At 56.2% G+C, this 16,650-nt stretch overlaps 6 protein-coding genes across 6 annotated transcripts; 3 read left to right on the top strand and 3 right to left on the bottom strand.

The window, feature by feature from the left end:
• Positions 1-690: 690 nt before the first annotated feature.
• Positions 691-3,274, bottom strand: W97_03401 (uncharacterized protein; the record flags this gene model as incomplete). The annotated part of the gene is made up of 2 exons (XM_007781298.1): positions 691-2,931; positions 2,990-3,274. The coding sequence occupies 2 exons, from the start codon at positions 3,272-3,274 to the stop codon at positions 691-693; spliced, it is 2,526 nt and encodes an 841-aa protein (XP_007779488.1).
• Positions 3,275-3,932: 658 nt separating this feature from the next.
• Positions 3,933-4,813, top strand: W97_03400 (uncharacterized protein; the record flags this gene model as incomplete). Its single annotated transcript, XM_007781297.1, has 4 exons — positions 3,933-3,975; positions 4,025-4,144; positions 4,207-4,267; positions 4,327-4,813. The coding sequence occupies 4 exons, from the start codon at positions 3,933-3,935 to the stop codon at positions 4,811-4,813; spliced, it is 711 nt and encodes a 236-aa protein (XP_007779487.1).
• Positions 4,814-5,025: 212 nt separating this feature from the next.
• W97_03399 (uncharacterized protein) lies at positions 5,026-6,528 on the bottom strand (the record flags this gene model as incomplete). Its single annotated transcript, XM_007781296.1, has 3 exons — positions 5,026-6,309; positions 6,369-6,437; positions 6,490-6,528. 3 exons carry the CDS (start codon positions 6,526-6,528, stop codon positions 5,026-5,028), a joined length of 1,392 nt encoding a protein of 463 aa, XP_007779486.1.
• A 1,607-nt stretch (positions 6,529-8,135) lies between these two features.
• W97_03398 (uncharacterized protein) lies at positions 8,136-11,739 on the top strand (the record flags this gene model as incomplete). The annotated part of the gene is made up of 3 exons (XM_007781295.1): positions 8,136-8,501; positions 8,729-10,588; positions 10,642-11,739. The coding sequence occupies 3 exons, from the start codon at positions 8,136-8,138 to the stop codon at positions 11,737-11,739; spliced, it is 3,324 nt and encodes a 1,107-aa protein (XP_007779485.1).
• Positions 11,740-12,636: 897 nt separating this feature from the next.
• Positions 12,637-15,134, top strand: W97_03397 (uncharacterized protein; the record flags this gene model as incomplete). Its single annotated transcript, XM_007781294.1, has 4 exons — positions 12,637-12,678; positions 12,768-12,908; positions 13,017-13,126; positions 13,184-15,134. The coding sequence occupies 4 exons, from the start codon at positions 12,637-12,639 to the stop codon at positions 15,132-15,134; spliced, it is 2,244 nt and encodes a 747-aa protein (XP_007779484.1).
• Positions 15,135-15,918: 784 nt separating this feature from the next.
• W97_03396 (uncharacterized protein) lies at positions 15,919-16,394 on the bottom strand (the record flags this gene model as incomplete). Its single annotated transcript, XM_007781293.1, has 3 exons — positions 15,919-16,076; positions 16,244-16,303; positions 16,361-16,394. 3 exons carry the CDS (start codon positions 16,392-16,394, stop codon positions 15,919-15,921), a joined length of 252 nt encoding a protein of 83 aa, XP_007779483.1.
• Positions 16,395-16,650: the final 256 nt, after the last annotated feature.

The following is a 16,650-nucleotide window of genomic DNA, read 5'->3' as shown; positions in this document are numbered from 1 at the left end:
AAGGATAATGAAAGACAGAGGACTGAGGAGTGAAATCATTCCGAGGAGTACTGCGTAATATAGCCTACAGTTCGATGGATGGAGGAGCTGAAGTTAGTGCTCTGTTCGGTCATGCCGAGTCACAACCAGCCAATTAATGGTGTTATTTGAGGTATTGCCTGTTGAGCTGACAGAGGCGTCTAGATTAAGGCGTAAGCACGGCCAAGGCCACAATTTCAGTGCGATGTTATGTAGCGATATCCAAGTGGCTTGCATGATCCGTCAAGGGTATTTCAGCTCTGTCTTCGTACCTAGGTAAGCGCGGTTTCATGGGGACGCGAAAAGCCTGCACAATGCTGCAGGTCCTGGAGGAGGTACATTGGACAAGAGCCAATTGAGGACTGGATCTCGCTCCGTGCCGTTTACTCGGATCGAAGCGATGGAGAAGAAACGGTAAGCTGTGCTCGAGTTGCGGTCTGCAAGTCCGGGGGTCTGCAAGCCAGTGTTTGTGCACGGGCCGTGTCCACCACAGCGGCTTCACGACTCCCCTTCATGCTCGGTGTCACATCTAATAAAATGGTTTCGAAGCGCGTATTCCCTACGTAGTGTAGAGGAAAATGCTGTGATCACAAAGACGTGGTAGAGTTTCATTGATGCTATGACAGTACCGCGCGGAGCTCATATAACAGGCACCTCATCTGACTTCCCCGTCTATCCCTTCCTCCCCTTCCTAGCCCTCTTTTCCCGCTCATAGGCATTCGCCTCCTTCCCCTCCTCGCCCTGGATCTCCGCAACCAGTCTCTTATACTTCTTCTCGTACGCCACATCCCTCTCCTTCTTCTCCCTAAGCTTCTCCCGCGCAATGAAATTCGCATCCTTGCGCAGCTCCCTAAGCGCGCCCTTCCTCTCGCGCTTGTACTCCGCGCGCAACTTCGCCGCGTCGGCCCGGTCGCGGTCGGGATCGTAGTGCTTGTCGGGATTGAAGCCTTCCTCAAATTTGGGAACGGAGGTCTTGATTGCGAGGGGCCGGTGGTTGTGGAGTGCGAGGGGACGCCGCCGGAGACGGGCTTGGTCGATGAGGATCCGGAGACGGCGGAGGGTGGCGGTTTGTTCTAGGCGTTTGAAAGTCGCGAGGGCGTCGGGACTGAAGACCTCGATGAAGGCGGATTTGGTGGACCAGAGGTCGGCCATTGCGTTGAGGTTCTGAACGTAAATTTCGAGTACGTCGGGCGGAGCGGTAGAGGAATTGAGAGCGACAAGGGTGAAGCGCACGAGCTCAGGAATGAAACGCTTCGATAGGCTTTGGTACTTTAAACACAGCGCGCTGATGTAGGCGCCGGTACCATGATCTTGCGCTGTCTGTGGTACGGTCATCTCCAGCCAGCGAGCCATGATGGTGATTGCTGGAGTGACAACCTGATGAAAGTGATCTGAAGTTGGATAGATAGAGCCAATCGCAGTTAGGATGGTCAGGTCCCCGGGTGAGATACTGCCGGCGCTGTGCATCTTCTTCAGGTGTGACCGAAATGCGTTCGCAATGGTCTCGGGATAGGTACGCGAGAGGGAGTGGATGTGACGAATGAGTGTCTCGACAACCGCTAGTGGTGTAGGCGGCTTGTTAGACGTCGTGTGAGAAATGTGGTCGACCAGCGCTACCGAGAAACCTGCAAGCTTTGTTTTGTTCTCTGCCGAGAGCTGCGGATGGTAAAGCGCCCGTATTCGTTGGACTACAGTAGGCACTTCTGTGACCGGTATGTCCTTGAAAACATCCAGAAGCTCTGCATGGGATGTGGGACACGGGTACGTGAATGCTAGGCCAGAGCCTCTCGGTGTTTCGAACGATGCGCCTGGCGCGAGAACTGTCCTGTTCTCTTCGTCTTTTGAGAGAATACCGCGGACGAACTCATCTTCTTCCTCCTCATGGGGGTCTCCATCGTCTGGGTCCTCTGCTTCGCTGTCGTCAGAAAGCTCAGCGTCGATATCTGAGCTGCTGGCGATCAAATCATCGTCGATAACGAAATCATCCTCATCCTCGACGCCTTCCGGCCTTAAGCCTGTTGGGGGCGCCTTGAACCCGAATTCAGCAGCATCGTCTCCTTCAGGATCATCGCCAGCCTCAAGGCCATCCACCTGCGGCGGTTCCTCCTCGTCGCTCTCCTCTTCACCTCTCATCCTGCGCTGTCGCTTCTCTTCAAGCTCTTTTAGCCGCTCTGCCTCCTCTTGGATCTTCTCTTCTTCGGTCTTCGTGCGTGTGGTAGGCGCAGCGCGCTTGTCCATGGCCATCTGCCTAAGTCGCTCGTCATATTCCTTGTCGGCTCTTGCTCGATCCATGCCGTTCAGCAAAGCCGCTCGATCAGGGTTGATAGAGAAGTCGGCATTTGCCGGTGCAGGAGCCGGTTGGATTGCGGGAGGCGGATTCGGCTTTCGTTGTCCCATGAGCGCAGCGAGGATCTCAGGCATACCTTTGTCCAGCTCTTCTCGCAGCTCATCATCCTCTTCTTTGGCTTGCTGCCGCTCGTACTTGTGCAGCTTCGACTTTGCCATGACCTCCTTCATGACCTCTGCCTTTGTTTTCTTGCGCTCAGGTTGCCCATCCTGCGCCGCGTCGGGGAGATCCATATCCTCTTCCAACGACTCACGCCTCCTCTTCAAAGGTCGCATCATGTCGTCGTCCTCATCACTGGCACCTATGCTGTGTTCATCAAAGTCGTCGCCCCCACCGACACCATCCTCCACATCCAACGATCTCCCGAGATGGGTCAGTTGCCCCTCCTCCTCGGCCTCCTCCAAATCGAACAATGATGCCCCCTTCTTCCTCTGCTTTTCTCGCGTGAAGCGCTCCAGCATCTTCTGCTCGGGTGTCATGGTGGGATCATTCTCGCCGATGCGCCGGTCGAGTATACCGCCGACTTTGTTGCGCCGATTCATCTCTGGTAAGAGCGTACGCTTGCGCTGCAACACAGATAGTCAGTACAAGTATACCGAGCAGGATCATGCGAAGGCGACGTACCGCCTCTTCCCCTAAGCTCTTGGTAACTCTCGGCCGACCCACTGCTTGCCTCCCGTGCGTGGGGCGATTCGTAGTGGTCTCGAACTTCCTCGGTCTGGCGAGCACCTTGACTTCGAACGGATTGAAGCTTTCGCGGATGCCTGCGAGCGCGGCAGTACGCTGGACGCGCTGGTCTGCATTCGCGCCATTGCGATCTCGCTGCTTCTGCTTCTTGGATTTCTGTGGGCCGGTAATTCCCTGCTCTCGTAGTGAGGTCTTGAGGCGTTTCAGCTGTGAGGGCGGCATCTCCAGCAACAAGCCTCCTTAGGGACCAGAGTGGGCGTGGCGGCTGTTGAGGGATATCAAACCGCACTGCTTTTGGTGCAAAAAGTTCGAGATGCGGTGCCAAGATTTCAATATTCTGCCCTCCGCTGCCGCCTCCGACACGAAGCCGCGGCCAGAATAGGAAAGTCTCAAACTGCGTACTCCGTAGAACGTCGCGGATCCGCAAGAGTCGCGTTGCCTGCTTCCGATGTGTTGATGAGCTTTGTCTGAGGGGTGGCGGCGATCAGCATGCTCTGCCTCAGTCGGCCATGGTGGTTTTGGAACGGAATGGCAGTTGAGCGAAAGATGTGTCGTTGACACGAAGAGCTTTTGATGCACGACCGAGTGGCCGAACGCCCATTGCCAACCCGACGTAGTGCTCTGTTGCATCGTGCTGGGACTGGATTTCGCACTGGACAAGCGATTTCCGCGCCAGCGTGCTGTCCAGGCCAACATTGTGCCGGCAGCACCTGTTGCGACGTTCTACGCAAAAGAGCTGGTTGCCTCTTTGGGACGCCCGCCTCGGTGTCAGCCGCACAGCATCTCACACCGCGCCTGCCCTGCCGTTAGGTTGTGCATCCCCCCTCCATCGCCATGCCTTGAGCTCTGAAGATGCGTCCTTCTTCCTCAAAATGTCACAATGGCCTGGCGAGTAGATGATCGATGGCTCTGGCTTGGGCTTGGTAGGCTTCTATCGTGCTTCACATACCACCCCCGCTGACATTGCTCAAGGCGCCATCACTTTCATCGCCGTCCGCGGCATAAGCTACGCGCTCCATGAAGTCGTCAGCCTCGTCGAAGTCAGCGATGCCCCGCAAGAAGACCACGAAGTCGAGGAGGATACGAGCACTGGTGAGCGTCCCACAACCCGTTCTCGCACTCATCAGCCGTCAACTAACCTCGAGCTCCCCCAGCAATAAGCCTCGCCTCCCTCAAAGCCCTCGCAACCTGCGACAACGCCAACATCCGCGACGCGTACCTCCCCCCTCCCAGCCACACCTCCAAACCCCACTGACCAAGTGCCGTTACTCCAGCGCCATCAAAGTCGTCTGCGCCCGCATCATCGCCGACAAAGCCGCCCAAGACCTCATAATCTCCCAACTCTACAGCCCCGACACCCTAACCCGCGAGATCGCCACCCGCGCCGCGCATCTCATCGACAAGCAGCTGCGCTCGCACGCCTGGCGGCTGCCTCCGCTGGCCCGCACCAGCACCCGCACCGTGACGCGGCGGTGGGTCGTCGATGCCGATGGGCGGTGGGTGGCTGAGCCCGGTGGGGATGAGGGGCTGCGGCAGCCGCTTAGGGACGTGACTGCTGCTGGGTTCACGCGGAGTAGGTTTCGCGAGGAGAGTCCCGAGGAGCTGGCGTTGAGGCGGCGGAGGAGGGAGGTTATGGTGTTGAATGAGGGGGATGGGCCGGTGGGGGAGGAGGATATTATTCAGCCGATTGAGGGAGAGAGCGGTGGGAGGCGGGAGTGGGAGGTTTTTGCTGATGGAAGGGAGGTGGCTGTGGGCACGTAAGGATTGTGGCGGCGCTGACACAGGTGGCATATTTGTTACATGACAGCGGTACAAGGCCTCTGCTTCAAATTACTCATTTACTAAACACCTCGGCGCTCCTCAAAGTATGCTCACGTGGTAACAAAACAGTAAAGGTGCAATGCCCTGGTCTCTCCCGCCGGGAAGAGATGCCAGAAGACGCCATAAGCTGGCCAAGAAATTTGCTCGACCCATCACACCGCTCCTAACCTCTCAATCCTCTCCTCCAACCCCCTCACCCGTCCCCCAACCGCCCCAATATTATCCGTCAGCACCTTCTGATCCCCCTCAAGCCGCTTCTCCAAAACCTCCAACGACCCCCTCCACAGCTTGATCTCCTCCACCTGCTCCTGCTGCCTCTTCTCCATCGCATCCAGCACCTTGCTCGCCTTATCCGCGCCCTGATGAACGAGGCGCAGCGTACGCAGGCGCTCTAGCACTAAAGGAAGCGTTGGCGAGAGGTCCTCGATGGTGGTGAGGGTGCCGTAGAGGGCGTTGATCTTTGCGATGCGCTCGGGGTCCTCAAGGTAAGGTCGGTTGTTCGGGTCCTGAGAAGCTAGTTGCTGGTTCTGGGTAAGCGTGTCGCTGGAGGCGTCGGTGGTGGTACGAGCGCTTTCGCGCAGGGAGGCCAGCCGCTCGGCTTCTTGGGCGAGTTGGTGTATGCGCTGGAATGCAGGGTCGAGGGTGTCTGTGGACGCGGCTGAGATGGTGGAGATTTGGCGGTCGAGGTTCGCGAGGGTGTGGAGGATGGGTTTGGGGACGTCCGTCCCTATGTCGGGCATGTTGATGCCGTTGAGGCCGAGGGCGGTTTCGAGGGAGGAGAGCCGGGTGTCGAACTCTGCCGCTCGCGCGAGGACGTATTTGCGTCGCTTTGCGGATAACTGGCTGGAACCGCGGGATGTGGGTTGCGCTTCCGGGGGTGTAGGCTGTGCTGGGACGGTGCTTGGTGCTGCCTGTCCGCTGGCTGGCTGCCCACTAGATTTAATAGCGAATTTGCTCATCGTCCTCTGGAATTGTGCCTCTGCTCCCTTGACACCGCCATGTCGCTGCTGCACGTGAATATCATCCAGTGTATCACCCATCTGCTTGACCTCGTCATCCGTCTCATCGTCCTCAGCCTTCTCCTTGTCTCCCTCGCCCTTGCTCTCGTATTTGCGCCTGTTGAACTCTTGCTTCACCTCCGCTATTTCCACCCTCAGCCTCGCCACTTTCCGCTCCAAGCTCTCGTCCTCCACATCACTCGAATCGCCAATCTCCGCATCACTGCCTTCACTGGTTCTCCGCTGGCGTCTCGACGAAGTTCGATAGGTTTGCTTGCGCACGACGCGGTCTGAAAAGTCGGCATCGCGGGCGTCGACGCGAGAGGAGCGGAAGTGTGTGCGTGCTGCTGCGGGTTGAAGGCGGCGGCGTGATATGCCCGACTCTTCGTCTGAAGGGGGACCGGAGGTTGGACTAGTGGAGCGGGCTGTTGTTGAGGCCTAACATGTTGCTTAGCTATACAGCGGTTATACTACATGCATAACATGGCACCGCTTACTGCAACGGTGGAGTTGTCGTCTATGAGAGAGGGCGGTTCGGTAGTCTCGTAGACATCTGGTGCAGAGTCCTTAGTTCTGTTAGAGAGGCTATGATGTGTAATCAGGGTAGAGGATGTATACCAGGTCTGGCAGATTGGCGTATTTGCGTACAGTACCCATGGCGGAGACTGGGTTAATCGTTCTGGGAAATGTTATGGGTGGCTTGTCCAGTGGTGGTAAAGTGGTTGCTGGCTAAGACGCGGGAGGCGCGTGCTGCCGCGTCTCGGCTCACAAGCACCACTGCAGGGTCCAACATTCCAGAGTCCCGTTCAAACAAAGACGATCGAACGAAACACATTGAGTTCGCCGCATATCAAATTTCACTCTTACTACCTAGATGATGATGTATACTGCATACAGATTGAGTGTGCGCTATAGGCTATATGCGTCTTCTTAAGAGCGTGGATTCCAACTCACTTTCCCCACGCACATCCCTCGCTCGAAAAGGCTACGGTACGGTGCTCGCTGGGGCGAAAATCCGCATACCGTTCTCTGCCCGTCTCCGCAAGGCTTCCCTTCAGGTCGTCTGGACTGTTTGCAACTCCGAAGTGCCCCCATATATCGATGTGCTTTAAATTGCGGGGTTTCCGTTCTTGTTCGCGGTTCCAACCCCATGTTTTCCAACGCATATATCGCTCATTGCGCCGTCGTACGTCTGGGCGCGAGGCATGGCGGATCGCTTCAGGTCTTCTAGTGTGACTTGCTCACATGGTCCCGGTGTAATGCTGTCGAGAGGGTCCGTCAGACTTTAGGTGCCTCCGGGCACTGATTCCAAGTCTACTGAAGGTGCCGTTGTTGATTGGGCTCTTTTCTGCAGGCTTGTATCAAGCTGTGATCTCAGTTGAACCAGCTCCGTCTAAATTGAAAAGCACGGGCTGCGCTGCGCCTTACCAGAGGCCGAAAGGCGTCAGTCGCACGTCCAAGCGCTCGGCGTACGTCGGTCGAAGAAGTCGACTTATTACTGGTCCCATTTCGGTTTCGTTGATGGGACAAGATGTTCCGATTTCATTTGTAACCTGCTCGTTGAAGGACTCGGAACGAAGGATGGATACTTCAAGCCTTCTGGAGTCAGTGAGTATATTTTGTAGACTCCTCTTTATAGATAGCGGTCAAACATGCCAGTGGTGAAGCATCACATGTGGTCCGGATGTCGTTGCGCCGATGAATATGCCAAGGACGGTGTATATCGCAGACTGAAAAGTCATGAAAAGAGCGTCGTCTATGAGCGTGTCTGGTCAGTGTGTGGTAAAACTGGTCTTTATATAATCGCGAGGGTTGCGACGATGGAGATAACTTCGGATGCAAGCGGCTCCTGCCATCTTGTCGCCCACACTGAACAACCGTTCTCCGTTGACAAGCATCACCAGCTATGCCCCACCAAGGCTGTCGAGCACGGTGCGACGAGGGATGCATCGACAAAGTAACAACGGGCGAATGGGGCGGCAAGGCGAGGCAGAGCAGGTGCCAGTCGATGAGGTGAGGTGGAGAAAAGGTTGGAGCCACGACAAAACGAGCCGAGCAATGTCGAACCGCAAGGACATCGGCATCCAGCAGCTGGAAAGAGTAAGCTACGCACCACTCCTGCATCCACACCATGATTCGCGCGGAAGCCTTGTTCGGCCCAGGAATCGCAACGTAGTATTGTTTGGGAGTTCAGTGTATGCTGATTCATATTCCGCAGCTGGCTTCGTACCTCCATCACGGGTACATGTCATCCATCGATAGGCATGTTCAGCATCCAGCAAGGAATCGCCGCTTCCGATGGCAACACACCCGGCAGCCATTCTTACCTCTTCGATGACTGTGAAGACCTTTTGAATATAAGACTGGCGGGCGAGGACACATCTGCGGCCTTCAATACCAAAGACACTCCTTTCGCCGCCTTTAATCAATTCCGAGTCTACGAGCCATATACCGAATCTGGACCATCCTCAGTACATCCCGGAGACTCTCACGACGATTATGAGCGAGGTGGAAGTCATACGAGCAGTAAAGATGAGATGAACTCGCTTGACTCGGCGGCCGCCACTGGCTCATCTGCTGGGCGGCTGAAGAGAAAAAGAAATGCAATCCCCTCTGTTCAGTCTACACAAGTAAGTGCCCTTGCCTTAACTCATATGGTGTCAGTTGTATCAACTGCACGAAGTTCACGCAGAGAGCTCCGCGCAATCCGACTACACCTTCATCTGAGCGGAAATCATAGCATATTTGAAGCGCGAAAGAACCACCAAGAGGCCATTTCGATCTGTTCTCCTGTATCACATGCTCTTGACTTGCTGCTGTATTTTAGTTGTTGCGAGGCGCTGATTTATAGATCCAGGCAAGCAGCATGAGCACGGCACCTACCAAACATCCAGTCGAGACAACTACGTCAGCACCACTCAGACGTCTTGCAAGCTTACAGCTGGAAAGTCCGAAGGTGCAGTCAAGAACACCAAGAACAATCCGTCTAGAAGAACCGGTGTCATCTACGCCCGAGACACCTGGATCAGTTGGTCACCGACAGAATTTATTTCCTTCGGCATACCCTCAAGTGGTTAAGAAGGCCACCGCTGAGCCCCGAGCAAGGTCCTCGATACCGAGCTCGCTTCGCCCTGAGGAGTTCGCGCGGCAATGCATCGTTGCCGCTTACTCTTCTAGGCTCAATCCTTTTGCGCTGCACCACCGAGAATACACGCTGTTGCGGGAGCATATCAGCCATGCACAGGTGACGATATACCTCAATATCAGGAACGCTATTCTCCGACTTTGGACCCGAAATCCACTTGCTTATGTTACTCCAGTGGAAGCGGCTGGGTGCGCGAAGGAGACTCGATACTTTGCGCTTGCCCAGGTCGCATATGGGTGGCTATTAAGACAGGGGTATATCAATTTCGGTTGCGTCGAAGTACCTAATACTGCCGGCTCAATACCTCGACTCAAGGCCAAAGGTGGCAAAAGGAAGACCGTTGTCGTTATTGGTGCTGGGATGTCGGGACTGGGTTGCGCAAGACACATCGAAGGACTCATTGCGCAGTTTGGACACAAGTGGACCGACAATGGAGAACGACCACCAAAAGTCGTTGTGCTTGAAGGCAGACATCGAATTGGCGGGCGGGTGTATTCCCACGAGCTGCGTGAACAAGCTGATGCAGACCTCCCACCGGGACTCCGTAGTACAGCAGAAATGGGTGCCCAGATTGTCACCGGGTTCGAGCATGGTAATCCCATGAACATCATCATCCGTGGGCAGCTCGCATTGCACTACCATGCACTCAGAGATAATACCATCCTCTACGATCACGATGGAAAGATAGTCGACAGAGATCGAGACGCAATGGCGGAGAAGCTCTACAATGACATACTGGAGCGAGCGAGTGTTTACCGTCACAAGCCAGTGCCACCCCCAACTGTAGAAGGGGACAGGACTCTGGTTTATTGGGGGCGAGATCCAACCAGCGAGAATGGGGTCACCATTGCAAACCTAGAAGACTCGGGTGCTTCAGTCGCCGTTGCAAGCGCCAAGCAGGGAAAGGCCAAGGACAGCGGTCTAGGCAGTGGGCCGGCAGGCGTGGAAAAGCTAGCTGGCAGAGCATACCTTCTTACTGGGACGAGCTCGAATACTTCTGCGTCAGAATCAGCAAAAGCTATGGGCTGGTCTCTCAAACCGGGTATAACAGCAAATCGATCAGTTGATCTCGAGCCCAGTGCCAAAGCCTCCTGTTTCCCAACATTGGGCCAAACCATGGATGTCGCCATCAAGCAATACCAGAACTTGATACACTTGACCCCTAGCGACATGCGCCTTCTCAATTGGCATCACGCAAACCTTGAGTATGCCAATGCGGTCAACGTAAACCAGCTCAGTCTCGGTGGCTGGGACCAGGACATTGGCAATGAGTTCGAGGGAGAACACACCGAGGTGATCGGCGGTTATCAACAGGTGCCTCGAGGGCTCTGGCAATGTCCGACAGTGCTTGACGTTCGCTTTGATACGAAAGTCGCTGCCATCCGGTACAACCGCGAGAGCGAAGCAGGAGGGCTGGTAGAATGCGATGATGGCCAAGTCTTTGAAGCCGATAGCATCGTATGCACGTCATCTCTGGGAGTCCTAAAAGCAAATTCCGTTACCTTCGACCCGCCGTTGCCAGAATGGAAGCAGGGGGCCATCGACCGGCTTGGTTTTGGCTTGCTGAACAAAGTACGTATAGTTTGTTCCGACAACCTGTATGCATCTAACTGAGGCGAACCTAGGTCGTGCTGGTGTATGATAAACCCTTCTGGGAAGAGGACCGTGACATGTTCGGACTTCTGAACGAGGCTGAAGTACCCGACAGCATTGACCCCGAGCACTACTGTTCTCGTCGTGGCCGTTTCTACATGTTCTGGAACTGCATCAAGACAAGCGGCAAACCAGTGCTAATAGCGCTTATGGCTGGAAATGCTGCTCGCGCGACAGAAGCAAGCAGCAACGAGGAGCTCATCGAGGAAGTCACGGCAAGGCTGTCGAAGGTGTTTGCACCTGCTCCTGTCCCACGACCATCCGAAGCCATTATCACACGGTGGAAGAAGGATCCTTTCGCACGCGGCAGCTACTCGTACGTCGGGCCGTCCTCACAGCCGGGAGATTACGATGCGATGGCGCGACCGATTGGCAATCTATTCTTCGCGGGCGAGGCTACTTGCGGGACACACCCTGCTACTGTCCATGGTGCATATCTCTCTGGACTTCGCGCAGCGTCAGAGGTCATCGAGTCCATGCTTGGGCCTATCGACATCCCAACGCCTCTCGTCCCATCCAGGGTGAAGCAAGATCCCGGCACTCCAACCATCTCTGGAGCAAAGCATGGATCGGACGAGACCAACAAGAAAGGAAGCCCGGGTTTCAAAAAGGCGCAGGACGAAGACTACGAGTTCTCAGTTCTATGCGCCATTCTCCACGAGATCGGCGAGCGTCCACTCAAACCTGCCAAAGCGGGGGTGAACCCATTTATCCTCTTCACGAAAGACCACTGGGAACAGTGCAAGGCCGAGTGCGAGAAGACCCGTAGCGAAAACAGCAAAGCTCAGAAGAACGAGGTCCGGGCGGCCATCGGTGTCATGTGGCGCAATGCCAGCGATCAGGTCAAGCGGCCCTACCTCGAGGCGGCGGAAAATGCGAGAGACAACACCGCCGCCAGCACCGAGGAGTTTAAGCTAAACGTCGCCAAATGGGATCGTGAGGCCGTTCGGATTAGAAAGGAATACATCACGAAGAACCCGCGGCCGACTGGAGCTAATAACGGTTCCGCTTCAGCGCCGGCTTCAGAGCACGCGAGTGGTAGGAGATACAGTGGGAGGCGGCAATCATGACTTGTAGTCCGATGTCTTAATTGCTTTTCATGCTGTCCAGCCCATGGCGCTGGAGGCGCTGCCATGCTTTGGGCTTTTGCATTGCAGGGAGATCGCATATTGCTACGGTGCTACACTTATACACAGACTCTAGATAGCTCTGTTGCTCCATGGCCTGGTGTATATCGACGTGTCTCGAGTACAATAGCGTCCAGGAGAGGCCTGCTCTGTGGTGGAAGAAGCTGCCGTCTTGATGCCGTGCGCAGTGATTCGTTATGTAGTGGAACCGGGCGACATGTCATTGGCTTCTAATCCGGTGACTGGCCCGGTGCCAGCGCGCCGCCTGCATGCGATTATATATACTAGGTACCTAAGCAAGGCACACTTGTCCGCGTGCCTCAACCCACCGTACCTGCGGTAGATGCCATGCCGTACTCATGTTCGATATGCCGGAGCTGGCTATCTTACCTTGTCAACGCAGCACCAAGAAGCTCTCAAGAATGCCGGTTTCATCCTGCGCGGGTCTTCACTCTGCAGTCCTTGCGCGGGCGGATAATTTCCCAACCCCCCAGGCCCCCAGGCGCCCCCCCAGGGTGACAGGATCGCCGGGCAGCTCGTGTCCACATCGCCCCGGATCCACGCCGCCGGCAACTTTGACCCCTCCAATCCATGCCCTCCAAAGTCGAGACGGCCATCGTCAGCCACTTTCGAAGACATCTCGTGCACCCAACGGCCAGCTCCCTCTCCGCTCGCATGCCATCCCGACTCAATGTTTGCAACTCCCAGGCCCTCGCTTGTCGAGCATCATAGCCCTCCATCACCGCCCTCATCGCCAGCCTTGTGCGGACCGCGCCCTAAGACCCTGGCCGAGCGCTGCGCCGTTCGCTGTGCGCCTGCAGCGACCTGTCTTCGAGCGACATGGCGTCCTTCTTTGGCAGATTCAAGGCGAGTTCGAGCGCTGTCAGTACTGCGTCCGATGAACCTGCCTCGGCTGCGCTCAGAGACGGTCGTGCAGGCAAACTGCTAACAATTCGCCCTGGATATTGCAGACCCCTTCGAACCCGACAGCCGGGAACGCGCCCACTAAAAGGGACCCGAATGCACCGCAGCCGACTCCACTCGAGAAGTTGCTGGCAGACGCAGGACCGCTGCGATCAGACGGCAGCGATAAGTTCTTCGGGTTTGAGAATGTGAGTGCGACCTGTCATATACCAACAGCACTATCACTAATCCACCCGCCACCAGTTCGGAAGCACATGGTACGTCCTCCCATTGGACGTCACTAAACTCTCCTCGAGGCTGCTTACACGACGCCCAGCTACTGCAACTCCATAATACAATGCCTCTACTACTCCGCCCCGTTCCGGGAACAAGTCCTCAACTTCCCGGCGCGCTCACCACCAGAAGCGTTGAGCCGCGCACCCACCGCCCTACCCCGTCTCAACACCGATCTCTCCATCTCCAGCACCACCTCCGCCAACAATGCCCTCTCTCCAACCAGGCCGAAATCCGCGCTCTCGCCACTTTCAAGTCCTCTCCACCGACAGCCAAACAGGCCCAGCCTGGCGCCCGCACCTTCTGGGCCTCCAGGTACAAAGCCAGAAGACAACAAGGAGTCGCCGGAGTACAGGAAGAAGCTAGCGGTGGCCGCAGGGCCTGTATTGAATATGGACTACGAGAATTCGCAGAGCTACGGGATGTCTGAGTCGCTGTTCACGGCATTAAAAGACATCTTCGAGGCCGTCATTGCGCACCAGTCACGGATAGGCGTTGTGAGCCCGCATAAGTTCCTTGAGATATTACGGCGGCAGAACGAGATGTTCCGGAGCGCCATGCACCAGGACGCGCACGAGTTTCTGAATCTGCTGCTGAATGAGGTGCTAGAGGACGTGGAGCGGTTTTCCAAGAGCAAGTCGTCGTCTGATGTCTCCGAACAGAATGTTGACGGCGAGTCTGGTCTGGTAAACGCCATCTCCTCGGCGGTGTCCGCTGCTGTCCCGGGCCTATTCACCCCGTCCAAACCGCAGCCCAACAATTCCCACTGGGTACACGAGCTCTTCGAAGGCACGCTCACCTCCGAAACGCGCTGCCTCACGTGCGAGAACACCTCTCAGCGCGACGAAGCCTTCCTCGATCTCTCCGTGGACCTAGAACAACACTCCTCCGTGACCTCCTGCCTGCGCAAATTCTCCGAAGAAGAGATGCTCTGCGAGCGCAACAAATTCCACTGCGACAACTGCGGTGGTCTGCAAGAAGCCGAGAAGCGGATGAAGATCAAACGTCTGCCCCGCATTCTCGCGCTCCACCTCAAGCGCTTCAAGTACACCGAAGATCTGCAAAGACTGCAGAAACTCTTCCACCGCGTCAACTACCCGTACCACCTGCGTCTCTTCAACACGACCGACGACGCCGAGGACCCGGATCGCCTGTACGAGCTGTACGCGGTGGTGGTGCATATTGGCGGGGGGCCGTACCACGGCCACTACATCTCCATCATCAAGACGCAGGACCGGGGCTGGCTGATGTTCGACGACGAACTTGTCGAGCCGGTCGACAAAACCTACGTGCGGAATTTCTTTGGTGGCGAGGGCGCCATGGCGTGCGCGTACGTGCTGTTCTACCAGGAAACGACGATGGAGGAGATGCTAAGGGAGCAGGAGGCTGAGGGCGCGGCGGCGGCGGCGAAGGCGGAAGAGGGTGTGGGTGAGGGTTTGCATGCCAAGGCCAATGGATTCGTGCCGAACGGCGTGCCTTACACGCCTGCCACGCCGATGGTCGAGGAGTCGGACATGTTCGCTAGCTTGGACCATGCGGCGACGGCTCCTGTGCCGCCGATGAGCCCGGACCCTAACGCGGCGATCGTGCAGGAACAACAGCATCCGCTGGAGAATGTAGCGTCGAGCCCAGGGTCTGCGGCGCTGGGGTTCCTCGAGAAGAGAAAGGCAAAAGCCGTGGCGGAGAAAGAGCGGAAAGCGGCAGAAAAAGAACTGGAGCGGCAAGCGGCGCAGAAGCGGAAGGAGATGGAAATCAAGCGCCGCGATAACTATAAGAAGCAGGAGGAGGATCTCAAGGCTGCAATCGCAGCGTCGAAAGCCTCGCAAGTCGAAGACTTGAGGCGCTCTGGCACTTCGACGGCGCTAAACGATGATGTGGGAGCAGCTGATGCGCCGAAGGAGAACGGCAGCGGTGGCATCATGAGCGGCGGCCTCAACCGGTTCAGGCATACGAGCATGAGTTTGAGACACAAGCCGAAACTGTGGCTGCAGAAGGAGAAGGAGGGCCAGAGTCCGCAGACGCCGGGAGAGGGGGAGAGCAGTCAAGGATTGATAGCAGGGGCGTCGCCGGATAAGAAGGAGGAGAAGGAGAAGAAGAACAGGTTCAGTCTTGGTAAGAAGAAAAGTGGTTTCTTGACGTAACGCTGAGCACTCGTTTGTGCATAGACGGTTCTCTCTAGGGAGGAAAACCCGGCTCGTTGGGATATAGGACCCGCTGCGGCTGGGAGAGTGCGGTAGGCATCGAGAGGTGGTCGGGAAGTCATTGGAGGCGTCACTAAAAGCAGAGCGGTGGTGTCTGACTTCGGATTGTTGATGTGTTGGCGATGTGCCGTTGGATAGTCTATAAGTGGGTAGAGGCGCGGCGCCATGCTTTCGGGGCGGTCATGTCCTGTTTTGGTTACTTCCATGACCCATGCATGGCTGGCGTTGAGTTGTACGTAGGTCTTGGTGTGTTGATAGATGCGATATCAAGCTGCAGAAGAGCGTCGCCGAGAGAACATCTTCTCAGACCGCACTGTTTTGTTCTCCAATCGTCCGAAGAGCTACATTGCCCCTCCATTGCGCCGCCAGGTTGAGCGCTCTATTATTGGATCTGTTGCGTGTCCTCCGATAGTGCTCAGCGTTTGATTCATGACGTCTTTTTCGTCCTCAACCCGTTCGACGAGTCGCTTCAACGATGACTCTGAGAGCCACAAGCCCCCTTCTGCCTCCCCTTTCGGCCACCGCCTACCCGTTCTCTGCCACTTAAACGGAGCACAGACCCTGTCCCTTCGCAAGTGCCGTCGGTGTCCACCACCTTTCAGCATCCTCCCCTCTCAACCCAACAAAAGCTCATAAACAATGACAAGCGTATTCACCGCTATAAGCGGTACTATATCCCCCCAATCGACACCACGTTAGTCCTCGGTAGATGCAGAACCAGAACTTAACCAAGAAGATAATCTGACAGGACCAAAGGAAAGGAGGGAGACTGACTTCTCATCAGAGTTCGCACGCTCGCAATCAGGTTCACAATCTTCGCCTTCACAGACGTCGTGTCTGGCGCGCCGCCGAAGCCGGGGTCGGAGGATGCGCCCCAACCGACTAGTAGGAGGGGGAGTCAGTCAAGACTGCTTTGGGGAAGTTCGCTCGAGGAAGACGGGAGTGTGAAGGAGGGAATGGGAAGGGGGAGAAGAAAGAGGAATGCCGAAAGGGGGAAGCAAAAAGTAGGGAGCGGGAGGAGGCAGTGGAGAAGTTCATGGGAGGCTCACTGCGGGCGAGGAAGCGGTCTTCGGAGAGAATGGCTATAGCGTTGATGAGAAGGATGGAGACTGAGAGGACAGCGTTAGTGATTGTTGGTAAGCCTGATTAGGATGGTATTGATGCACCGTAGAATAGACCACCAAGGCCGAAGAAGATCATATTGTGTCTGTTGATTCTACGTTTCGGGGGGGGGGGGGGGGGGGGATGTCGAGAAAACTTTGGCGTGTTTCGTCCACTTTGCTCAAAATGCTTGCGATATTGCTTGCCTGGAGTTGCAAAACAATGTTCTGTCCTAGCGGTCACGTGCAGCGCGGGTCGCGGCGGTTGAGAAGCCGACTTGGCGCTTATGCGGCGTGCGGCGCCAAAACGGAGACTTCTCCGACGTATCATCGCCGAGAGATCGTGGCATCGTGGC

This window comes from Coniosporium apollinis, assembly GCF_000281105.1.
Source record: "Coniosporium apollinis CBS 100218 chromosome Unknown supercont1.14, whole genome shotgun sequence".
Taxonomy (NCBI): domain Eukaryota; kingdom Fungi; phylum Ascomycota; class Dothideomycetes; genus Coniosporium; species Coniosporium apollinis.
This window is presented reverse-complemented; position numbering and strand designations above follow the sequence as displayed.